The sequence below is a fragment of the Macaca fascicularis genome, chromosome 3 (genome assembly GCF_037993035.2).
Source record: "Macaca fascicularis isolate 582-1 chromosome 3, T2T-MFA8v1.1".
NCBI classification, from domain to species: domain Eukaryota; kingdom Metazoa; phylum Chordata; class Mammalia; order Primates; family Cercopithecidae; genus Macaca; species Macaca fascicularis.
In genome coordinates this window covers 26,222,326-26,249,002 of record NC_088377.1, presented here as the reverse complement: position 1 = coordinate 26,249,002, position 26,677 = coordinate 26,222,326, and the positions used below count along the sequence as shown (strand labels likewise).

Sequence of the window (26,677 nt, the reverse complement as noted above, 5' to 3'; positions counted from 1 at the left end):
TTGCCATTTGCTAATTTCAAGGTGCATTAGGTATAATTATTCTTTTAATAAAGGCAGCAGTAAAAAGTATATTTGAGTAGCAGGCTTCACTGAAGTTGCCATATTCCTAGTTTCTCCCTACAATATTTCCCATCTCTGCTCTGCAACCAGTATTAACACCATTTTCTCAGTACCATAAGATTTTCATATACAACTGCTCTATTTCAAAATAAGTTAAAAAACAGACCCTCAAGTGTTTTAAAACAATGTTGCTTTAGCTCTGATAAATCAAATAACTATATGATAAATCAAATAACACAAAGAACTCTGTGATAAATCACATAACTCTTTGATTAATTTCAGAATGACCATAACCCTTCATTACAAGTTCTGTAACATAAGTTAGGAGCACTGCTATGTTCACACTCCTGGGATGCTTGTTGAAGGCAATTCATTAGTGGTACAATAAAAATAGCTATGAGAACAATGAAGGGAATCAGCCCTAAACTAGCATGAAATCCAGAGAGGCATGGTGGTAGGTATGAGTCCTTGTCAAATATCAGAATACATGACTTGAAGTGGTAAGAAAGGGATAAGGTCAAAATCAAAGATGGGAAAGAGAGTATAAAACTGACCTGTAAATATGACATCCTGAAAGGAGATGAGTAACCAAGATACAAAGCCATTAATGGAGTAGAGAAACCAAGAAAGACAATGAAGTTTGGCTCACACCTGTAATCCCAGCACTTTGGGAGGCCGAGGCGGGCAGGTCACCTGAGGTCAGGAGTTCAGGACCAACCTGGTCAACATGGTGAAACCCTGTTTCTGCTAAAAAATACAAAAATTAGCCAGGTGTGGTGGCAGGTGCCTGTAATCCCCAGCTACTCAGGAGGCTGAGACAAAAGAATTGCTTGAACCTGGGAGGCGGAGGTTGCAGTGAGCCGAGATCATGCCACTGCACTCCAGTCTGGGCAACAAGAGTGAAATTCCATCTTAAAAAAAAAAAAAAGAGAGAGAAGAAAGAAAGAGAGAGAGAGAGAGAGAGAGAGAGAGGGAGGGAGGGAGGGAAGAAGGAAAAAAGGAAGGAAGGAAGGGAGGAAGGAAGGAAGGAAGGAATGGAAGGAAGGAAGGAAAGAAGGAAGGAAGGAAGGAAGGAAGGAAGGAAGGAAGGAAGGAAGGAAGGAAGGGAGGAGAGAAATGAGGTTTTAAGTGAGTCTGGAGAAATTCCATAGAGAGATTGCAGGTTCCCATAGATGCTTTCTTTCTGGTTTACCCAGTGCTATGGTTGGAATATTTGTGTCCCACCAAAAGTTGTATATTAAGACTCTATGACCAAAGTGATAATATTCGGAGGTGGGGCCTTTAGGAGATGATGATATCATGAGGGCAGATCCCTAATGAATGGGATCATTGCTCTTATAAAGAGGCCCCAGCCAGTAGTCCTGTCCCTTCCACCGAGTGAGGACATACCAAGTGAGTGTATAATTAGAAAGATAAGCCTTTCTGGAAGATACGTTTGTCTTTATTTTTAGAAATAAGGTAAGATGTTAGTAGTTTTAAAACTACGGTTCGTTCTCAGGACTTTCTTATCACTGTTTCAAAACCATGCTATTGACAAATATTTGTTTATAAGATTGAGAGGCACTATCCAGTAAGTAGAACTGAGCAGACTAGTCTTCTCATAAGTTGTTTAGGTTTATACCTAACTAAGACATTTCATATAAATAATATAGGTAAAGGCCCACAAATAGAGGTACTCTAACCCTGGCATTTTTCCCTTTGGGTGCCCCCAGATGATATAATTTGAGAAAAGAAACGATCCAAAATTAAATTTCCACATTATTATTGTCTTTATTTAGGTCACATGAGGTCATATCATAACCTGTATGGGATCAACTTTTGCTCTTAAAAGAGATTATGCTATTCAAAATGTTTCTGAGAAGGCTGGGCACAGTGGCTTATGCCTGTAATCCTAGCACTTTGGGAGGACGAGGGAGGTGGATCACTTGAGGTCCAGAGTTCAATACCCTAGCCTGGCCAATATGGTAAAACCCGTCTCTACTAAAAATTCAAAAATTAGCTAGGTGTGGTGGCACGCACCTGTAGTCCCAAATACTTGGAAGGCTGAGGAGGAAAATTGCTTGAACCCGGGAGGTGGAGGTTGCAGTGAGCCAAGATCGTGCCACTGCCCTCCAGACTGGATGACAGAGCAAGACTCCGTCAGAAATATATATACATACACACACACACACACACACACACACACACATATATATATGGTCATACATTTTTGCAAAACTATTTTCTAGTAGTCTGAGAATGTAATCTATATCTTCAAAACTCTGTGGATAGAGATATTCACACTGTGGTTTATTCATCATAATTAAAATTACAGATAAATGCTTAATGTCTTAGTATATATAAGAATATATATAAAAACTATATGTACATATATTATGAATATATATTTCTTATATATAAGAAATACATATTTAAATATATATATATTTCTGAGAAGAATATGGGGTGAGACAGGCTTTGGTTTTGGAGAAGCAAGCAAATTGTTCATTTTGTAGAGATTCAGGGAGCTGTTCTTATACGCAGCCTAAGAAAGGACAGTTTAGAGAGTTCGGAGTAGAGTTCTTGAATCTGACATTTTGGGCTGGATAATTAACTGTTGTGGAGGGCTTCCGTGTGCATGAGATGTTTAGCAACATCTCCGGCCTCTTCCCACTGGATGCTAGGAGCAACTTCCTCCCAGTCATGGCAATACAAAAAGTCTCCAAATATTGTCACGTTTCAAGGGGCACGAAACCCAATCTTGAAGCTCTGGGTTAGAGAAACTCTTCTTTGGGATGTAATTGGTGCCTAAAAATTTCATGGGACCAAGAAAGGAATCCATGAAGGGACTCTGTATAGGGAATCAACGTAGCCAATAGTCTCCAAGACAACGGGTAGGTATTCATTACTCAATACTGGGTTTCCCTCTAATAAGTTATTGTGTCTCTGTTATTCTCAATCTTTCCATAAGTTGTAATAAACATCTTTGCGACCGGGCGCGGTGGCTCCCCCATCTAAGCCCAGCACTTTGGGAGGCCGAGGTGGGCGGATCACGAGGTCAGGAGATTGAGACCATCCTGGCTAACACGAATCCCTTCTCTACTAAACATACAAAAAATTAGCCGGGCATGGTGGCGGCGCCTGTAGCCCCAGCTACTCGGGAGGCTGAGGCAGGAGAATGGCAGGAACCCGGGAGGCGGAGCTTGCAGTGAGCTGAGATCGCGCCACTGCACTCCAGCCTGGGCGACAGAGCGAGACTCCGTCTCAAAAAAATAAAATAAAATAAAATAAAATAAACAAAATAAAAATAATGTAAATAAATAAATAAATAAAAGTGTCTTTGCTTGAGCCCTGTCCTCAGGACAGGGAGGCAGGCAGATGTGCACAGGCTTCAAGTGAAGTGATACAGAAGGAAGGTACAGCCTGGGGAAGCCTATTATAATATGGCCAAAAACAAGGGACAGCCTGGGGAAGCCTATTAAATATGGCCAGAGAGTAGAGCAAAGATGGGGCCGGAATGAGAAACAGCTTCCTGATCTTGTGTGTGAAACGTGCCAACATTCCTCAGGTATCCTCGGAGATCCCTAGTAGCAAATGGATGGGGATACTTAGGCTTTATCTGTGTGGATGTAGTACGGAAAGTAGAAGAATTGAGAACTTTTGGTCACCCTAAATTATAGAGTTTTGCAACATCTTCTCCTAAAAAGTACAGTGGGAATTCCTGGATTCTAGAGAAGAAGAAGAAGGTTTTCAAATATAACATATTAAGGTGGAGATGTCCTTCAGTACACCTTAAATTTGACAAATATGAATATGAAAATTTATCTACAGCCTCACAATTGAAGATGATTAAAGGTAGATATTACAGAATGGAAACTCTCTGGATTAACTAACAAAATATAAAATAAAATATAGTAAACAGTCAATGTTGATAGAAATGAAGTGTTTTCACATCTTCCAGATGACAGGGTAAATTATATAGTTTGGAAATCAATTTAGGCAATGTGAATTCATTACCTACATATGGTCATACGTTTTTGCAAAACTATTTATTTTCTAGTAGTCTAAGAATGTAATCTATAATATCCTCAAAGCTCTGTGGATAGAGATATTCACACTGTGGTTTTATTCATCATCATAATTAAAATTACAGATAAACGCTTAATGTCTTAGTCTAGGAAAATTGTTAAGAATATTAGATTCAGTCCATGTCAGCAAATTAATTCATTAAATTTATGTTTGTAAAAATTACTAGGCAAGGCGTGGTGGCTCATGCCTGTAATCCCAGCATTTTGGGAGGTGGGCAGATCACCTGAGGTCAGGAGTTCGAGACCAGCCTGACCAACATGGAAAAACCCCGTCTCTACTAAAAAATACAAAGTTAGTTGGGCGTGGTGGCTATGCCTGTAATCCTAGTTACTCAGGAAGCTAAGGCAGGAGAATCACTTGAACTCGGGAGGCAGAAGTTGCAATGAGCTGAGATCACGAGCCATTGCACTCCAACCTGGGCAACAAGAGTAAAACTCTGCCTCAATAAATAAATAAATAAATAAATATGTAAAATTTATTCCCTTTACCAAACAAAATATAAAGATGCCAAATAGTATTTCCTTATTATGTAAAGAAAATATATGTTTATATGAAAGACTAGAAGAAAATATGCCAAAGTGTTCAAGAGATAGCCACTGTCTGGTTGATAGGGCATGGACATTCCTAATTTTTTTTATAACTAGCATGCCAGAATTTGAGAAGAGTAAACATTAATTTATAAATAAACAGGCACAGCTATTTAATTTTATTTTTTATTATATTATTTTACATAGCTCAACTATTCCTTTTGAAGTCAATTTCTTTCATAGGTGTTGAGTTTCTTAATTTTAGAAAGGCTGTGAAATCCAGTAGCAGGTGTTAGGTACATAATTATTTAAATATGAGGACCAATCAAAGAATGTTGGTAGGGGGAATATATTATTTTCTTAAAAATGAGTTAAGATTATTTCATGTAGATATAAAGTATAAGAATTTTCCCCAAGCATTAAAATTAAAAAAAAAAAGTGTATCTAAATAATGTGCCTTCGTGGATTATTAAGTAGAATATTAATGGTTTGTGGTTATATAGGAAAGAATCCTATTTCTACCACTAGCTTACCTTTTACTAATAGAACTGCTTATCTAAGTTGAAAATTAATGGAAGCACATCTCCATTAAGGAAAGAACCAACTGATCCTACCCACTAAGAGATTTTTGAATGAAATGCCTAATTTTATTGCCCTGCCAAAATGCAATTGATTACTATTCTGTCCTATCAAATTTATACTTGTATTGGATCTGTTGCCAGTGGTGAAGGATTTATTGTTACCCGGTATGTGATAACTCCCCTCCACATGGAAGGATTTGTGCAGACATCACCTTGGTCGATATTACCTATGGACAAAAATATGGTCCCTGAGTGCTGTGATCAATAATTGGGCAACCTAAATATCACATCATGATCCTTGTCATATCAAATAGGTTCATTGCTATCCATTGCTTGATTCCTTTTTCCTCTCTTACTTTGTCCTGAATATATTCTTGAAATTGTATCAATGACTGTTTTGTCAACATGTTCTAGGTTTGTTAAGTTTTCCGCTCTGTCCATCATTGTATTTCCCAGGAATGTCTTGGTGAAGAAAAATACAATATCCCCTTAGAGTTAAGAAAATATTATTCTGGGAAGTGGCAAATTATAGGCAGTTATTGCATAATTTCTGAGCGAAGTGAGCAGTTATTTGCCCAGAGGGAGCATGAAGTAGCCATGAAAGAAAATGACCCCATGTATCTTGGAAGAAATTAAAAAGTAAGAATCTGTGACAATGAGGGTGCCTCAGTACCATAAATCTGTCTCTTCCCTTTCTTAATTTCAAGTAGAACAGCCAAGAAAGTAAAACATTTTAAAAGAAAGGTGTTAAAATCTAAAATCTATTGTTAAAGTAGCTGCTGTTATATGCTCACAAATAGCCTGGTAAAGGGTCTAAAATGTTGTGTCAAGAAGTTTAAAATTATTTTCAAAGACACGCTTATTAGAAAAAAGTGGCATTAATGGAGAGGGGAAGGCAGTAGCAGGACCATCTATTTATAGAGGTTTTAGGCTATCTGTCTATATATACGCTGGATATTTTTCTTCCTTTGTGGCAATAAGAAAAGTCAAAACAGGCAATTTTCTAGACAAGTAAATGAATAGTTATAATGGCTTGTGACATCTTAAAAATATAAATGATCACACGGAATGTCCTATTTCTTAATAGTATGATCTTAACACACATGAATTCTGTCAACGGAGAGATTAAACAAACATAACATCAGAAATACACAAATAAAAATAATGTTCAAATACTATCCACAGCACAGCATTCATGCCTAGGCTCTATGTGTACGTTATATATCCGCATGCTTTTTGCAAGAGCAGATTGCAAAAGTAAGAAACAGAATCTCTCTGAGAAGATCATTTCCACATACAATGCGCCTTATCATTTTCTGTCTCTCTGCTACTCCTTTATGTTCATTTTATTGATTCTTTTAAATCAAATTTATCTGCTTTGGGTTAACCATGCATCCAGTCCTGTTGGTATTTCTTACTACTCAGCTTTTCATAGATTCCTGAGTTTTGTTCAACCGGCTCTTATTTTTATAAATGAAATAACTATCACCCCAACTATGCCTCTGATACATTTCCTCGGATAGATGAAGAAGTGGATAAATTGTCTTACATGTAAATGATGAGCTACCTAGAGGAGGGAGGATGCGTTTCTATACCTTTTATATCCTACACTGCACATGGCTTACTCATGTTCATAGATTTGGTACATTCAGTAAAAGTATTCAATGTCTACATAATAGAACACACTCCTTTCAAACGATGGAGGGTAATAGTGAGAAGAGGCAATTTTTCTACATGGTGTCCTCACATGGTCAATCTATTAAGAAGAAGAACTGACTAAGGCAAATGTCAGGCTGCACATTACTTTGTCACTGCAATGCGAAATAAATGTGCATCTGATAGAGCCCTGGAGAGGCACTTCTACTTTTGGCTAAGAAGCAGTTGAGGCAAGTTTTTTTTTTTTTGAGTCTATGACACTCTGCTATTGAGTCCTTATGGCAACATAAATTTAGGCTAAAAATGGAGAAAACCCTTGAAAGCCTTAGAATTGTCTTAGTTCATTTTGTGCTGCTGTAACAGAACACTACAGACTGGGTAATTTATAAACAATAGAAGTGTATTCGGCTCACAGTTCTGGAGCCTGGGAAGCCCAAGTCGAGGGATTACACCTGGTGAAGGCCTTCTTAGCTGCATCATTACATAGTGGAAGGAATCACATAAACGACAGAGTATGTTCAAGAGAGTGAGAGATGGAACCCACAACCATAGACCATTTTATAGTCAGCGTGAATCCATTCATGACAGTGTAGCCCTCTAGACCTAATACCTCCTAGTAGTCCACACTCCCAACATTGCTGAACTGGGATTTCAGTTTCCAACACATGCTTTTTGATAGACGCATTCAAACTGTAATCCTCATGTGGGCCTATGATTCACCATCAGGCCTATAGCCCCTGGGATGGACAGAGCCATCCTAACTTTTTCTGACTATGCATGCTAGGACTTACATTGTGAGAGGCTGTGAATATCAGGTTTGTTAGCATAACTCTCTCCCACCTTGTATTTTACACTCTGTACTTTTTTCAAATTAGACTTCTCTCTGCTCTCCACACATGCTGTGTGGTTTCACGCCCCCAGGCTTTGCTGAAGTTTTTCTCTGCCCTGCCCACGTCCCTACCTATCTAATTTCTCCGCTTTCTTCAAAGCTTCATGAATCCTTTCTTAATCTTCTATTCAGAAATGATCCCCTCCTCTTATGTCACAATAGCAGGGCATTTTCACTTTTCTTATGGCATTTTTCAAAAACCTGATTTATATGATTGAATTGTGTACTTATGCCTGATATCTTCAACAAGTGACTATTAGCGAATTGAGGGGCAGGATCAATAGCTGAATCACCTTTCTTTATATATTCCTGAGTACCAAGGGTTTGTCCGTTTATCTTTTCCATACACACAGATGCTCTCTCTTTCTCTCTCTCTTCCTCTCTCTGTCTCTCTTCCTCTCTCTCTCTCTCTCTCTCTCTCACACACACACACACACACACACACACAGAAGTTTGGACACAGAACAGTCTTACGATACAAACTTCTAATCAGAAATTTCATTTGTGTCTGATAGATTATTGCTATCATCTCCCTAACCTCACTCTAAGAAGATTTAATATCTAAATTACCTTACAGGATTCCAGTCAAATTTTCCTCTGCCATGGTTTAACCCATTGCCCGAGACAAAAGCAATTTCACTTTTTTGTTTGTTTGTTTGTTTGTTTGTTTAGACAAAGACTCACTCTGTCACTCAGGCTGGAGTGACGTGGCACAATTTCGGCTCACTGCAACCTCCGCCTCCTGGGTTCAAGCGATTCTTCTGCCTCAGTCTCCTGACTAGCTGGGACTACAGGTGTGTGCCACCACCCTCCCTCGGCTAATTTTTGTATTATTAGTAGAGATGGGGTTTCACCATATTGGCCAGGCTGGTTTTGAACTCCTGACCTTGTGATCCACCCGCCTCAGCCTCCCAAAGTGCTGGGATTACAGGCATGAGCCACGCCCAGCCTGAAAGTAATTTGACTTCTAATAACACAGAGGTGAATTCAGTTGTCAATATTTCCACCTGATTAACCGGTGTGTGTGTATGTGTGTGTATGATAGGCAATTGGCCACTCCCAGTGTCAGGTTGAAAAATTGCAGGTTGTGTGAAGATGCTATCTGACACAGGGAGTATCCTTTTAACTCTCTTCTGTGATTGTGTGTGTGTGTGCGTGTGTGTTACAGTCATTCTTTGGTATTCACAGGGGGACTGGTTCCAGTACTCTCACAGATCCTTGGGTGCTCAAGTCCCTTATATAAAACAGCATAATATTTGCATATAACCTTCTCCTGCATATTACATCATCTCTGGATTAGGCGTAATACATTATATAATGCAAATGTTTTGTAAATAGTCACGTTGCTGTATTTTTTTTAGTTATGTTATTTTGATTGTATCATTGTTTCATTTTTTAAAGTTATTTTTCATCCATGGTTGGTAGAATCTGAGGATGCAGAACTGTGGACGCAGAAGGCCTACTGGGTAGCATTTATCAGTGCCCAAGAGAGATAAAGAATTGGAATAAATAAATGAGTCACTGGTCTTTCACATCTATAAATGGGTTACTTCCACCTTTTCCTGCAAAGAGCTGACCATGAGCTTACTTCAGTGTGGTTAGCACATTCCAGAACCAGTAAAGGGTGTGAGAAGGGTACCTTGGCAAAATAACTTTCTAAATATATTGTCTGCTATGAGATCAGAGGAAAGAAGAGGTTCTCCAGCTGTGAGGTGCTGAGAGGGCCATTGCTTAAGGGAGTTCAGCCATGGTGGGAGTTGAGGGCGCCTTTCCCCTCCCTCTTCCTGATAACCCCATCCCAGGATGCCAAGTGAGTGAATCATCTGTATAAAGCGCTCTGCCTGGGGAGGACAAATCGCAGACAGTATCTCCCCTATGCATGTTAGCCTGTGTCTACTCTTGCCCCCTGCCCTCCCTGAAGGCAATGCAACGTCCATTTCAGCATGAAATCCTCAGGCTGGGGCTGGATTCTGAGCTCTACAACATTTCTATATCCTCCCCACCCCCGCTATTTCTACGTCCTCACTGATAAGGAAGGAGCTAGGGTCCTTGTGGAGTCTGGGGCGGGGCAGTTGAGTTCTCTAAGGAACCAGAGGGAAAGAGCAGATGAAAGAACCCATTGTCAGCTTTTGCAGGTCGCGGTAACCCCGGGCCAGATTGACATGGGCTCCCCCGGGCTGGGGATTCTGCCTCTTACCGCTCTTGCAGGAGAGGTGACTGACGTTAATCTCACAACCTTTTTCCTACCCTTCTAGGAGAAATAACGATAAGCCCCAATCTTAAGGAGCAGAGAGTTAGTTCTGGGCACTTGCCACGGCTCCCTCACTTCAATTTACACTTTCACACACGCGCGGGTACGTGGGTGTTGGGGGTAGGGCACTGATCTGGGGAAGGTTCCACCCGCCCCCCGCCCCACCTCATCTTTGCACATTTGCAGTCCTCCCTCGGTGCACCCCTGGCGGGGATCTGGCCAGTGCAGCTCCCTGGAACCGAGGGCAGAGCCCGCGGAGTGAGGCCAGGAGAGACTTCAGGCCTCTAAGGACACAGTTGAGGCGGAGGCTGAGTTGAACGCAGCTCCTCCCGCGGCTCGCCTCCTCCCCAGTGTCTCTCCCTTAAGGTGCCGTTCCCAACAGTAATGGGTCGAGATGTAGAGGAAACACTGTACATTATTTTTCCGCCCCCCCTTTAGCGCCTGAGGAGATAGACAGTGTAGACTTTAGGGTACAATTGCTTCCCCTCTGTCGCGGCGGGGTGGAGAGCGTGGGAAGGGGGACAGCCGCGCAAGGTGCCAGCCTGCTCCAGGTTTGAGCGAGAGAGGGAGAGGGAGGTCCACGGAGAGACAAGAATCTCCCTCCTCCCACGCCCAAAAGGAGTAAGAGTCGCGGGGCACACCGCCCGCCTCCAGATCCCCCATTCGCGTTGAGCCGGCGCGCGCTCGGGGCGTCCGTCTGCAGTATCAGTATCAGCATCAGCATCAGCATCTGCATCAGCATCAGCTCAGCTCACTTCAGCTCAGCATCAGCTCAGTTGTCCCGAGGCGGCTGGCAGCTGTGAAGGAGCTCCAGGCGGACCCCATCCTCACGCCCTTCTCGGCTCAGGGCGTCCATGAACGTGCGAATGACCGGCGGGCGAGTGGCGTCTTCGCGATCGCAGCTGCCCCTCTAGTTGGAGGCACTGGGGACCGAACCTGTGGCTTCCAGCTCGACTGCGGACGAATCCCGGGACCGCCAGCCTCGCGGGAGAGCGGCCGCCGTGCGGCGCGGAGGGATACGCCTCGGCCGCACCTCCCCTCGCCGCGCCCCCGCCCCCGCCGCCCTCCCCGCCCGGCTCTGCTGCTGCCGCCGCGGCGGCCGCTGCTGCTGCTTCTGCCGCCGCTGCCGCCGCTGCTGCCTGGATATAGTGCGGCAAGAGCGGAGCTTGTAGTCACTTTGCGAGGAGGAGCGCGCGGGCTGCGGGCGGCTGGGGCACCGCGGGAGCGGCGGCGGCGGCTCTCGCAGAGGCGGCCGGGGCAGCGAAAGGTTCTCTCTCCAGGGCTGGACTTAATAACTTTGAAACTGTCCACCGGTGTCACGTCCTGAACATGAGCCTCCTCCTCTCCTTCTACCTGCTCGGGTTGCTTGTCAGTAGCGGGCAAGGTAGGAGTGGTGCTTTATTGCATTTACTTTCCCTCCCCCTTCCACCCGGCCAAGAGAGGCAAAGAGGGAGGCGCAGGAAGAATTAAATGAAAGAACTAAAGTTACAGTTATTGTTGTTATTATTATTTTGGTTCTTTCTCCTAGCTGACTCTAAAATTGTATCTGTTGTGTGGAGACCCTTAAGAGAAGGGAAAATACGGAATTGGAGAGGGCAGTCAGTGAGCAGGATATCCAGGGAAACCACTTCTTCTCTTTCTTTTTTCTCTGGGATTTTGGCTTTCTCTTATTTTCATTATCAAAAATTGGATGAGTGTGTTGGTGTGTGTTAACAGTGAAATATCTGAGGTTGCGGAAAGGAAGGGCACGACGGTGTTTTACAGAAGCAGCAAAAACTATCAGCGTTAAACTCATTTGCAGATTATCTGTTGTGTGCAAGACATTCGATTCTTGGAGACTCTTTTTTTTTTTTTCCACCCCTTTCCCCAAACCCTAATTCCTGACCATGAAGTGAATGATGATGGCTTATTTCTGTTGGAAACTAAGAGAGTGGCCATGGATATTGTGTGTAAGAAAGCAAATGGATAAAACTAGGGATGTGTTGCAGTCATTCATTTTGACCCCCAACCCCTTATTAATACAGAAAGGTGGAATAATTTTATAACATTACATTGTAATTACACCTGTAAGGGATTTCTGGGGTTGTGGGAGAACTGGTGGGAGCTTTTATCTCTTAAAAAAAAAAAAAAAAAAAAAAAAATGAATAGCCTGGTAGAATAACCTGAGAGGGAATTTGTGGAAGCTAACACTGTTTGTCTCTAGAGAGATAGATATGAATTTATCCGGCTGTTTAGAGAGTAAATATTCACATGAAATATATTTACAATAAATGGAAGCATTTTCAACTGTCCAGACAAGTTTGGACGTTTAATTAGGGACACGAAATGCTAAAACATGCATTGGTGAAAGTCTTTAAAGGAAAAATAAAATAGCGCTAATTTTGAAATATGTAATGATTGCAAAGAATGTTATCTTGTTAGTGTAGCATGAAATTGGTTTTTTAAAAGAATAAAATTACAAGACAAGTTAAAATATCCCCACGATATTCAGTTCTAAGCATTTTTAGCCTCTTCTGTATTGCTCGTTTGGTCCAGCAGGGGGTGGTAGAACTCCATTTTAAGCCCGGAAGATGGTGGTTTCTGCTCTTCCACGGAGTCCTTCTATCATTCTTCAGCAGGGCTTGACATTTTGGATGTGAAGCCTTCCTTTCTCTGCCCTTCTCCTCCCCACAGCTATAGTGTTAGTGGCTAATGAGACACGATTGGATGCAGATTTAATGTTCAGAAATTAGTATGCAAATGTTGGAGATTCCTATAGTTTGTAAAGTGTCTTGATAAGATTCTGCTCATTTTCCCTTCCTAACATAGAGTATGAAATATTTCAGTCTTAGCAAAATTGCAGATATGTCCATCTGAAACAAATGCTAGTCAAATTCGTTAATTCAGTGGTTCTTAAGCAAAGATCAACATACACATATGTCCTACAGATACGCTGCTTTGATTTTCAGATAGCTGCTGATTGTGTTTGACTGTTCATTTATAGCATAGACAGGTATTTCTGAGCACTAGGAAACAATCCCTGAAAATTGCAGTTAAATACAACTGCAATTAAATAAGTGTAGATAGTGTGGGGCAGCATGGGAGAATAATAGGAAGCAAGTTTATGCAGACTTATGATTACATTGTGAGTGGTTTGGAGAAGAAAAATCTCTCAGTTGTGGAGTCTGAATTTATCATTGCAGAGGCTAAGTGTGTTGGAATTTGGAGACATAGGAAATCTAGAAATGTTAGATACATAGGTTTAAATAGTACACAGAGACATACAATTTGGATGTGTACATGTAACATAGATGTGAAATTGTGATTCAGCTAATTTATAAGTTCCAGGATACAAGGTGGTTATGAAGAGGCACTCTGAGACAAGCGTCTCTGAAGGGGAGCCCATATTCACTGTAATGAAACAGGGTAGAAGGAGACCATCATTGTAAAGATCTCTCTAGTACAATTTCACAATGCGTGGCACTCATAGAGGCACAGATACATTTCAGAGAGACCTAGCTTTTGTGCAAAGGAATATATAGTACCTCTATGCCATGTGTTCTGATGAAGTCAGAGATGCTTGGATGTAGACATCCTCATCCTGGAGTCCAATTCCTCTATGCTAGTGTTTTGTTCTCTAATTAAGGATGCAGCAGCAAGTATCAGACACACCACTGGGAGCTGTTTAAAAAAAATAGACCTAGTGTAACTCATAATTTTGTTTATTCTCTTGTAGAGAGGGCCATGGAAAAGCCACCAGTCAGAGATCCCTGGTCTTGCCTTAGAAATACTAAAATCCCAGCTTGCTGATTTATGTGTCCAACAATATACTTGCAGGGGATTTTATGAAGCATGATTGGAACTATTGCTTTGGAAAGTGGTGTGCAGTTAGACTGAGGAAAGGCAACAATGATGTATTCCCTTTTTAGGAGTCAAAACGTTTTGAACTGAAGCAGTTGAATAGGAGAAAATGACATTAAATGAGAAACTGACTAACTTAAGTGAATGCCAATACTATAATTAGCTAACGAGGCCTAATAGTTTACTTGTAACTCTCAACACAACCTTATTGTTGTACAGTAGTAAGATGCTTTTTTTTTAATGTAGCAGAAATACTCCTTTAAAAGCCTCTAATTTCCACTGCAAGATTAATGTCTAATGAAGTGAGGTTAGAATGTTATTGTGAAGTCTGAATTTAATTGTCAATGGAAAGAAAATTCTGTAACTTTTGCAATTATTTTTCCTTTGTGTTCAAAACTTGGTCACAACCTTTGTAATCATAAATCTCAAGTGATAACTTCAGTTTCTGATTAACTACATTTGCTCTTTGGATCTTTGTATATTCAAATTCCCAAACTGTAGTATGTACGGATTGCTTTCGTGAGAGTTTTTACATTTTTAAAACCACTTCCTTCTTTCTTTAAAAATTAAACAAGTATGATTAATAAACATTTTTTCTGGATGTTCACATGTATAAAATAGAAGCCCTGTTATACTAAAACCGAAGGTAAGAATAATGCTATTCATCTCTCTTGCAATCCAGTTCAAATATACCTACTGAGAACACTTCCCTAAGCCAAAATTGTGAGGAAAGGAGGGGTGAATTGCCTAGTCGATTAGTTAAAGCAGACATCTGCTTACAGTTATTCTCTTTGGTGAAGTGCTAGTAAGTCATTGTACATTAAAGCAATGTACCTTCTAAAAATAGAGCACAGGTGTGTGAGTGTCTACTAGTTTGAAGATTACAGGAGAGGTCTCCACAAACTCATCTTCTGTCTAGGCTGTTGCATGGCTCCAGCCTCTCTTGTATGCTTTTTCTATCTGCTCTGCTCTAATTCTTTGCTATCAGCCTCTTTGTGCAAAGTTTCTATTAAATCAACTGGGTCTTCTTTTGCACTTGGGGAAGATGGGCTAATGTAAATTAATATCTTTATTGTCAAAGAGTAACCCAGAGGATTTCCCTCCCTACTTCATATCAAAAGAGGGAAGCAGAGCATTTTCTCACTTTTAATGCAAAATCGGAGCCCGTAGAGCAAGAAGGGAAGTTGGCGGATCCCGAGAGTGTCAGATGAGTCTTTTCAATGACACAGGGAGCTAATTTTCTCCCCGAGGTACTGTCCTACTAGAGAAGCAATTAATGAAACAAAAGAACCTCATTCAGTACCAAAAGTTAGACTTCATAGGATTTTGTAAATAAAATGGCCTTCTTTCAAAAATAGGGCTAGTTTGTAAGGAAACTGCGAAATGAGCTACAGAGATTGAGGCTAGTAACCAAGCTGAACAGTGTGATTTGTTTTTGCCTGTCCTTGTGTGGAAGCAGCGCAAACAGTAACAGGATTGACAATCTGAAGGCTCTGGAACTGGTCCTCCTGCGTTCTCTGCCTTTTAAAATTTGGGGAATCATTGTAACTTATCTCTTTTCAGGGCCATCTCTCACTGCAATGAATTTTTGAAAGAATGAAGAAAAGTGCTCAATAACTGATAGAGTGATTCTAAATTGCATTATTTCCCCCCAAATGAAATTAATCCCCTGAGTGTTGATGTGTGCAAAATTAATTTAATAATTTGAATCTACTTCTCAAGGGACTATCATTGTTTTTCAAATTTTATTGTCCTAAATTTTAAATTTATTGTTCCCTTTATACAATCCCAATTAAACTGAGGATAGGGCTATTTCAAAGATTATAAATTTGTTTTAATTTTCCAAATTACATGATATGAGAACACTTTAAGATGCAACCAGTGCTTATATGCTTTTATTAAATGTAATATTCCTGCACTTTATAGAGCCAAGCTCTCTCTAATTGTTCAACAAATAAAAGTGCTTCTCTCTGGTGCTCTTTTAAATATTTTAATAACTTTTAACAATTTACAGTTATGATAAGAGTACTAATCCCAAAGAGATATCAACGTATTTCCTAGTTTTCTATGTTCACTTGTGCCACTTACAATTCATCAAACATTACAAGACATTTTACAAAGCTATGAAGTAATGAAACATCTTGATTTTAAATCAAGATGTTTGAATTTAAATCATTAAGAAAGATAATGGGGCATTTCGAGAATATAAGCATGGCAATCAAAACATTATAGTTTGAAGAATTTCAGGTCCACTGATCAAATCTTTCTTGGCACTATTTGATTTATTAAAACTCACAGGGATGAAGAAAATTCATTGGATTTGGAATCAGAAGACCTAGGCTACTAAGAGTCTCTTAACCTTGAAGAAGCAACTTACACTCTTAGAACCACTATTTGCTTATTTGAAAGTTTGATATCATAAAATCTGGCCAGTTGACTTTGGTGCTTGGCCATGAGGAGCAATTGTGACAATAAATATGTATAGGCAGGCACCTTGCCAAAGGTCAACCCTACTATGCTAGGCTTTGTTTATGTTTTTAAATAATGTGTGTACAGATAAATTTGTCTGTGGTTTACAAACATTTATTTAGTTTTAAAAAAATCATCATAAGCTGCTCTGTGGTTAGAAAACAATATGAAAGGGACAGAGATTTCTTATTGATAAGAGTGACTCATTCATCATTTATTCATTTATCTAACATTTACAGAATACCTGCTGTGTCCCAGACACCTCATTAGACAGTATTACTAGGAATGATTGCATGGGTTGTGTGAAGAACAACTCCAGGGGGCGTCACTCATTGTCCTAGTGATGGAACACATATTTATTTTTACAATTTGCCAGCAGATGGCAGTAAAAGGTTTTGAGGAATGATGCGCTTTTTTTTTTTTTGTATCACGAATCCTCTCTATGGACCAACATCAGGCTGGTGTTAAACACCCAGAGGCTTAGGATGGGGCACATAATTAAGACAAATGACTTACTGAAGATCAAACGGAAAAATAAAAGGGATAGTTACTAGAGCTCCAGTCTCCAAACTCTTCACCTAACACCAAACTTGTTCATAGATTTTATTTAAATGAATCTAATATATCTTCAGCTCAAAGTAAAATATATTTAAATTCTGTGCCATTTTGTCAGTGAATCAAATAACAAGCACTTTTTGAGGCCTTAAAATGAGTACATTATCAGCACCTTATAACAGTACAGACCACTTGTGCAAAGTGCTGTCATCTTGTAACTCACGATTATCAATGAGTCAAGGGACTATTAGCTTGGTTTTATGGACGAAGAAATTGAGGTACAGAAGAATTATCCGATTTGCCTATATCACTTATTTTTGTAGTTATCTGGAACTAGGAGTAGATTTTCCAGCTTCTGGTTGCATACCTATTTTTGATGTATTGTTGATTCATTTGTTTAAAAATTCGCGTGTTTGTGGAAAATTCAATGTTGATAATTGCAGAAACAAATAATACAAATGTAAAAACCCAAATAAGCATGAGAGAAATATATAACTTGTTCAACAAAATATTATAAAATGACAAAATATATCATATAATTAAACACCAAGTAGTCGGAGTCCTTAGCAGTTTAGTGCCTAGAATGAGCTAAAATTGATTGTGTTTACTGACAGACTCTCTTGTCATAATCCTCTATTATCTTGTTATTATTATGATTATTGTTTCTTTATATATGAGGGCCGTGAGACATAGGGAGTTTAAATAACTGAGGTTGTACTGCTTGGAAATGAGGGTTTGTATTTGGGACAGTTCAAAACCTAGCCTCCTACCAGGACATTACCTTGCCACTCAGTGAAACAGAAAGGGCTTCAATATAGTGAGAGTAAATGGAGAAAAGTATTAATACAAGGAGAAAAATAATGAGTAAACAAATTGTAAGAAGGGAGGTGCGTGTTGGGAGAGTAGAAGTAATCCAGTTTAATGAATCCAAGGATTCATGAAGCAATTTGGAAAGGTGAGCCTCTGCACTCAATTATGGAAACAGTGGTGGAAATAGAAGATAGAGTGACCTGGAGACCAAGCTGTGTTTGACTCTGGTGTAGATCTTTGGGAGCCATTGTTTGGGCAGGAGAGTAACATGATTAAATTTTGGTTTGTTTTTATGTCTACTGGCCATGCGTAGGATGAAGAAAAGAAAAAGGAGCAAGTGGACATGGTACATGTGTCTATGGAAGACTTAATAGGATCTTAGTAACAGATACAAATTGAGTAACTGTTAGGAAGGTGCCACATGAAGTTTTAAGTCTATTTAGCAGAAAAAAAGGTTATATCTTAATACAAATAGGAAAAATCAATGAAGAAGCACACCCATTTTAAGTAATTTTTAACTTGTTGTTTTTAAAATTATATGTCAAGTTGCTGTATTCATGGCACATCTAGATAAAAATGTCAATAAACTTGAAAATGGAAACTGTTGATCTTCTTATTTGGCCAATTCTTCAGAATAATTTCTTCACTTTTATTCGTCATCTGTCTTTATCTTGTTCTTCCATCCCCATTTATGCTTCAAATGTTGTGTAGTATACTTCTGGAATTTTGGTAAAATCTCAGATGTATGTAGGTAAAATTTGTTTTCATTATATATTCTTCATTTAAATCATTTTCTCTGCTTTATTTATAACTTCTTTTTCTTTTTAGCACTGGCAGACCAAAACAAAACAAAAACCAGGAGAACTCCCCCCTCCCCACCAAAAAAACTCTGAACACTTACATGAAAAAATATTTTTGGTATTGAATATATAAAATTTTAACATTTTTCTATCCGTGCCCAAGGAAGGAAAAAGGAACTAATATTTTTGAGCACCTCCTCTATGCCAGAGAGCTGTGTTGAGCATTTGTACTCATTATCTCATTGAATCCTGATTAGATCATGTTTTATAGATGACATTCCTGAGATTAAGAATGACTGATTTGCCCAGAGATTTTAAGTTCCTTCTTTAGGCTGGCACCCACATTTATAACAAGGAACATTAAATACATTTCAGATAGGATTCGGTCTTTTTTGCTACAGTGTTTGTTTCTTTGATGCATTTTACCTTGTTACACCATTGATAAACAGGGGGACGTGGTGTTATAATGCAGAAATTGTGTTGATCCATGGGCTGGGAGTGGTGGCTCACATCTGTAATCCCAGCACTTTGGGAGGCCAGGGCCAGCAGGTCACTTGAGATCAGAAGTTTGAAACCAGCCTGGGCAACATGGCAAATCCCCGTCTTTACCCAAAATACAAAAATTAGCTAGGCGTGGTGGTGCATGCCTCAGTAGTCCCAGCTACTTGGACGGCTAAGGCTGGAGAATCACTTGAGTCTGGGAGGCAGAGATTGCAGCAAGCAGAGATTGCACCACTGCACTCCAGCCTGGGTGACGGAGTGAGACCCCATCTCAAACAAAACAAAACAAAACAAAACAAAACAAAACAAAAACCAAAACATTGTGTTGATCCGTACATGATTTTCTCCGCTCATTAATTTTTTAAGTAAGAGCCAGGCTTCCTTACAACTAAGGAGAAAGCCTTAGCAAGCTGTGAAGAAATTAAGAAAATATGAAAAAAATTAACTCAAGGCCCTTCCTTTAGTGCAAGTATTCATTTACTTCGTAGCTTTAAGAACATCTTGATTTTCGCTATAATAGGCATCTGGTGAAGTGAAAGTACGGCTGAAGAAGCTGGGAAGTCATTTTGCCTGGTGAAACAATGATGTTTGCTTTTGTTTACTTTGTTGTTTTTATTTTTTAAAGGCTACACTGTGAATCACAGTTTGCATTTTAAAGTGAATGCCCTTCAGGTCTTGCATCCTGATAGAGTGTGCAAAAGCTAGGTGCAAATACCAGCAGAGATTTAACTATGCTAGTATTATAATGAAGACTTCTATGGTTTTTGTTAGTACTTGGTTACAGCTTTCTGCAGGTTTTGAATGTTTTGCCTCCTAATCCTGCCTTTTCCCATAAAGTATGATATTTTTTACTGCACAAGTTTTCAGACCCCAGAGATTTTCAGGGATGCAAATATGGTGCTATATCAGAAATGCATGTCTCTACTTGCAAAATCAGCCAATGTATTATGACTAAAACCTATATTATAATATGAATAGATCCCAATGTAAGAAAATAAGCACACTTGTAGTTTGGTCTCAGTATTAATGAGAGGACTTGGGGACATTTTTTCTATTATTATAACTTGTTCATTCCCAACGAGTTTTTTTGGTACCTCTGTTACCAGAAAGGGGTCCGAATCCAGAACCCGAGAGCGGATTCTTGGATCTTGTGCAAGAAAGAATTCAGGGCAAGTCCATAGAGTAAAGTGAAAGCGAGTTTATTAGGAAAGTAAAGGAATAAAAGAATGGCTACTTCATAGGCAGAGAACCCTGAGGTCTGCTGGTGGCCCATTTATTGTTACTTCTTCATTATATGCCAGACGAATGGTGGATTATTCATGAATTTTCTGGGAAAGTGGTGGGCAATTCCTGAAACTGAAGGTTCCTCTCCTTTTTAGATGATATAAGGTAACTTCCCCATGTTGCCGTGACATCTGTAAACCCTTATGGTGCTGGTGGGAGTGTCTTTTAGCATGCTAATGCTTTATAACTGGCATACTATGAGCTGTGAGAATGACCAGAGGTCACTCTTGTGGCCATGTTGGTTTTGATAGGCTTTGGCCGGGTTCTCTACTGCAGCCTGTTTTCTCAGCAAGGTCTTTATGACTTGTATGTTGTGCCAACCTCCTATCGCATCCTGTGATTTAGAATGCTTAACCATCTGGGAATTCAGTCTGGTAGTTCTCGGCCTTATTTTACCCAGCCGCTATCCAAGATGGAGTTGCTGTGATTCACATGCCTCTGACACTTCTAATACTAGGCTTTCTGATTATTTTTATATCCATTGTCTCACTTAATTTTTCTCTGATTATTATTCTCTACTAATCACTGCCTGAAGAGAGCAGTTGAGTTTCTATGTTCTAGCTATCATGCATGAGAGAAATGCTAAGAAGAGATTATGTGAAGATTAATATATGTAGTGAGGTATGTCCCAGATGCTTTGAACCGTGACATTTACAGGCTTTTGATTTAAAAAATTATTTACTTAGATAAATCACTTACAGCATTCTGATACCAGCTGAAATTAAGCACATTTTTAATCTTGTTCACTCTTTATCATACTATGTAGGATAGAAAAACTGGCTTCATGCTACTTATTCCGTAGATTATACACTAATCTTTACACCAGCTAAAACTTTTGAATCATCAAAGGGTAAGAATTATACTATGGTAATATTTTTAAATGTATATACTACACATTGTGGGACATGTTAATTGACAAAATACTTACAGTCAATTTTAATTTACCTAATAAAGCCCCACAGTTATCCTGAAAAGTAGATAGTATTTCTGATTTAGAATAGGATAATAAACTTCAAAAAGGCGAAATTACTTGCCCAAAGAGAATGCTTTAAAAAATGGTAGGACCAGACCTGATATAAACATTTTACTCTAGATACATCATATTTTCCTGTCATAATGTTTCTGGTTTTACTTAAAGGTTTGTTTTACTCGTATCCATGAAGCAGTTACCAAAAATTCCTTCTTGGTATGAAACATATTTAATATCATTATGTTCTTCATAGTTTACTTTTGGACTGTGTTTCTAAGATGCCATTAATTTTAATTGGAGATCTACCTTTCGTTTGAAATATTTGGGAGTGTGTGACTTAGAACTGTTAATACTTTTGCCTTGTATTCATTGACACAATCCTATTCTCTCAGCCTCATTGCTCGTTACTGCGCACAGTAGTTCTTTCAACAAATATTCATTAATTACTTGTACCAGTCATTGTTAAAGGCTTTGAGGAGCCAATCAGAGATGAGGTAATATACCTGAATTCTGCACTTCAAACTTACGGTACTTTACTGTGACCTTCCATGTGAACTCCATGGGAGCAAGAATGCCTTTCCCTGCTAGCTTCCCATTAAATGCAATGTACTTGAATAGAGAGAATAGAGAGTTTGCTGTAAATTCCCATGTGTATTCCTAGAACATGGTAGAAGCCCAGCAAATATATGCTGAATTCATATTTAAATATTACCAGGCAGGAGCCAAACTGACTGATTTTAAAAAGCATATTTACTTTTGCCTTTGTATAATGATTTGTTTTGTTGAAAATATATGATGTGTTGGCCTCTGTGTTTATTTCACACATTTTGTTTATGTCACTACCATGCATATAGCAGATCTTCCGTAAACATATCAACATCTATAAAATAATAAAGTCACAGTTATTATCTAATTCGGGAGGAATAACAAGGATGAATCACCTTATCCCTGCTCTTATGTCCTCATTGAAAATTAATTAGGCTTGGAATAGAGAAAACTGAAATCTTTCTGTGAGATTTGTTCATTTGAAGTCTTATCTGAGGCATAGGAGATTGTTATATAGTTGGGGTCTCAGAATTTTTCAATGTATGTTCATTTGAAGTCTTATCTGAGGCATAGGAGATGGTTATATAGTTGGGGTCTCAGAATTTTTCAATGTATGTATTGAAATATATAAATAAATGAGGGGGATATAACATGTTGATAAAGGTATAATTAACTAGATTAGATATGGTCAATAGTAAGTGTCTGCTGTGTCGATAGAGCAAGTATTTAAAGTCCTCAAAATCAAGATAATCCCCCATGGTTAATTAAAAGTTGATTATTCATTCTATTCTTATTGGAAACCAATTCTGAACTGTGTGTATAGTAAGAGAAGTCAGAAAATACTTGTTTTATCTTAATTTTTAAGAGATACTTGCATGTTTTCTCTTTTTTAAAAAAATGAAATTTCATTTAACCTCAAAAATCCTTTGCCATCTGATAGCTGTGTGTATGTGTTCGTGTGTGTGCGTGTGCATGTGTGTGTGTGCGCGCGTGTTTTAATGATTTTTATGGTGTTCTCTAGGTCCAACTTCAGTGATAAAAGCATTTAAGTTTATTGGGCAGAATACATTTTCGGATACCCCAGAAAATCTTTATCACCTATTTATCTGTGTGCCTACCATTTATCTATTAATGTTACCATTATTATATATGCTGTTTTTCACTTGAAACACAGTTTGCAATTAAAGAATTTACCAGTGCTTCTGATTTATCTATTTTTAGTTTCATCTCCCTCCTCAGATTTTACATATAATCACTTTAATTGATAATGTAGTTATTTTATTTCAAAGCCCCCTCGTAAGCGCTATACTAATACATTTTACCTCTGTGTGGGTTGCAAGTGGTCTGCAATTTAAGAACAAAACTTAACCTAGGTTGTTCAATGGCATTATGAGGTCCTCTGTGCTAAAAAAAAAACAAAACAAAAAAACTTCACCATCACAACCAAAGTGGATATGAAACGTTCAACTTACTGTGCTCGTGTTATTAAAATAACACTTCTTAGTACACAATTCTGAGCTATTATGCAATACCCTAAGTTGTTAATGTATTTTTGCTTTCAATCCCTGTATCATTTTTATTTTAATGAAACATTTTATGAAAAACAGCCTTCTTCCTACACTGTGCATTAATACAGCAATTGTTTGATGAACAGTGACTTCTTTAATCAGGAAATACCTCTTTCTTACTAGGAAAATTGAAGGATTAAACTATTGACTATAGGAGGAAAGAGGACTTTGTTATTAGTCAAGTTTCGCTTGACCTTTCCTGCTCAGCTGCCTCTCACTGCCATGCCTTTTACCTCATTTTAAAGTCTCTAAGTCTCAGGTGATGGACATGGATGTGGATGTGTGATGGGAGAAGATAAATCTTTGTAAGTGTAAAGTGTCATTACTAATTAGAACTCTGAAACACATTCTAACCTCCCAGTAGAAACGCAAGCAGGGAGCTGAGGTTGAATGATAAAGGGAAGTGAATACTCAAAGACTAATCACTGTTTTGTTTCCAGGAGGATAATTCATCAGCTAAAGGAGAATGGGAATGTGGGTGGTTGTGTTAGAAGGGTGAAGAGCTTGGATAAAATCTCATATAGTTTCATGCATACAGGGGGAAAATGATACCCAGAATGTATAGAATGATTATAGGCAACCTTATTTCCTTAATGATCAGTGTGTAGTTTTAAGTATTTGGTGAATTAATTGAATAAAAGAAGGAAACCTGCCATTTACTCTGCAGGGTTTTGTTTTGTTTTGTTTTGTTTTTCATAGGGATTACATCAGTTTAAAATTCAAAACATATAGGAAATCTGAACTATTATTTTAGAGATGAGGGAACTGATTTTCATAAAAGATATGTAGCATCTAATAAGGGAAGGATCTGAAATTCAAATTCAGGAATATCTGATTCTAAAATGATGCTCATTACACTGACTGAAACATAGTCCCTTGAAGAAATGAGGAATTGCAGAAGGAAAAAGACAAGCACTAGGGCTAGCTCTAGCTTCAGGTTTTTACCATTTTTTTCTGGCCAATTCTCCCCCCACCTCCCACCCAGCTCTACAATACATATATTTACAGTATATGGCATGATTTTGACACATGTATGTATTGTGAAGTTATTATATCAAGCTAAGTATCTATCACCTTACATAGTTATCATTTTTTGTTGTTGTTAGAATATCTAAGATCTAATCTCTTAGCAATTTTCAGGTATACAGTACATTTTTAACTATAGTCGCCTTGCCATGCAATACATCTTCAGAACTTATTCAACAGAATGAAAAGACTAACTATGGAATGGAGAACATATTTGTAAACTATACCTCTGGTAAGGGGTTAATATCCAAAATATATAAGTAGTTCAAATAACTCAATATCAAGGAAAAAAAACCCCAATTTAAACAAAGTGGGCCAAACACCTGAGTAGGTATCTTCTAAAAGCTGGCATATGTGTGGTCAACAGATGTATGAAAAAATGCTCAACATTAGTCTTCAAGGAAATGCAAATTAAAAACCATGGTGAGATAGCACCTCACACCTGATAGATTGTCTGTCATAAAAAAGACAAAATCTAATGTTGGTGAGGAGAACAGAGAAGCCTGATGCATTGTTTTGGGAATAGAGATTAGTACAGACATGATGGCAAACAGTATGGAGGTTCCTCAAAAATGAAAAAATGGAGTTGCCATATCATCGAGTCATTACTTTTGAATGGCCAAATCCAGGTTAGTGACTGCCAATTGGTAAATGAGTAACTCTTTTAGAGACTTAAAAGGTTAATAAGCATGGAGAACTAGCAGGATTTAGAGATAATAGGGTGGGGTTTAGAGTGGTTGTAAGGTGGGGAAACTTGATTGTTTAGATTAGTGTAATTCATTAAGAACTATGTAACATTAATATTTAAATATGAGCTGTATCTTTCAATGGCTTTCCTTATTGTGAATCACTATAATGATTAATAATTTAGTAAGCCATCAGTTTGTGGATGACTGACTGAATATTATCATAGTGAAATTACATCAGTGTAGGATGCTTTTAGGGGCAAAGAAGAGAAGGACAAATTCAAAATGGCTTAAAAATAAAAATCTGTTATAGCGCAGGAGAGGCCATACAGAGATAGATTTTAATTTCATGTTTCTACGCATGGTTTTGGCTGTTTTTACGTGGCTTTGTGGAAGAAACTTGTCTTCAGCAACTCAAAGCGTCACATACTTCCGTGCTTACCTGAAGTTGGGAAAGAAAGAAATACAGGCGTGGTTTATTTTGTTGTGTTTCCCTTTATTGCATTTCACAGATACTGCATTTTTTTTTACAAATTGAATGTCTGTGGCCTCCGTGTGTCACACAAACCTATCGGACTCATTTTTCTAATAGCATGTGCTGTCCTTGGGTCTCTGTGTCACATTTAGGTAACTGGCAATATTTCAAACGTTTTATTATTATTGTGTCTTTATGCTGATCTGTTATCATTGATCTTTGATGTTACAATTGTAATTATTTTAGGGTACCACAAAGCATACCCACATAATGACAAACTTAATCAACTTAATTTATAAGTGCTGTGTATACTCTGACTGCTCCACTGACTGGCTGTTTCTTGGTATTTCTCCCTCTCTTCAGACCTTCCCTTCCCTCAGACACAACAATATTGAAATTAGGCCAATTAATTAACCCTACAATGGCCCCTAAATGTTCAAGTCAAAAGATGGGTCACAGGTCTCTCCCTTAAAATCAAAAGTTGGAAATAATTAAGTTTAGTAAGGAAGGCATGTTGAAAGCCAAAAGAGGCCAAAAGCTGGACCTCCTGCGCCAGTTCACCAAATTGTGAATGCAAAAAAAAATTATTGAAGGAAATTAAAAATGCCACTCCAGTGAATACATGAGTAAGGAAGCAAAGCGGCCTTATTGCTGATGTGGAGAAAGTTTTACATGGTTTGGATAGAAGAGCAAACCAGCCACAATATCCTCTTAAAGCAAAGCCTAATCCAGAGAAAGGTCCTAATACTCCAGTTCTGTGGAGGCTGAATTGGAGTGGTGAGAGATATGAGGAAGCCACAGAAGAAAAGTTGGAAGTGAGCATACATTGGTTCATGAGGGCCGGGCATGGTGGCTCACACCTGTAATCTCAACACTTTTGGAGGCTGAGGTGGGCGGATCATTTGGGGTCAGGAGTTCGAGACCAGCCTGACCAACAAGGTGAAACCCCATCTCTACTAAAAATGCAAAATTAGCGGGGCATGGTGGCGCATGCCTCTAATCCCAGCCACTTGGGAAGCTGAGGCAGAAGAACTGCTTGAAACCCAGAGGCGGAGGTTGCGGTGAGCTGAGATCACACCATTGCACTCCAGCCTGGGCAACAAGAGTGAAACTGT

The 26,677-nt window shown here is 38.8% G+C and overlaps 1 protein-coding gene across 3 annotated transcripts in view; it reads left to right on the top strand.

Annotated features, from left to right (window-relative positions):
* Window positions 1–11,112: 11,112 nt before the first annotated feature.
* Window positions 11,113–26,677, top strand: part of NCAM2 (neural cell adhesion molecule 2) — a 570,634-nt gene continuing 555,069 nt past the window's right edge. For all 3 annotated transcript variants that reach the window (XM_005548903.5, XM_065541469.2, XM_005548906.5), the window contains exon 1: window positions 11,113–11,416. In XM_005548903.5, the coding sequence (XP_005548960.1) occupies window positions 11,362–11,416 (55 nt within the window). In that variant the 5' untranslated portion in view covers window positions 11,113–11,361. The remainder of the gene's footprint in view (window positions 11,417–26,677) is intronic.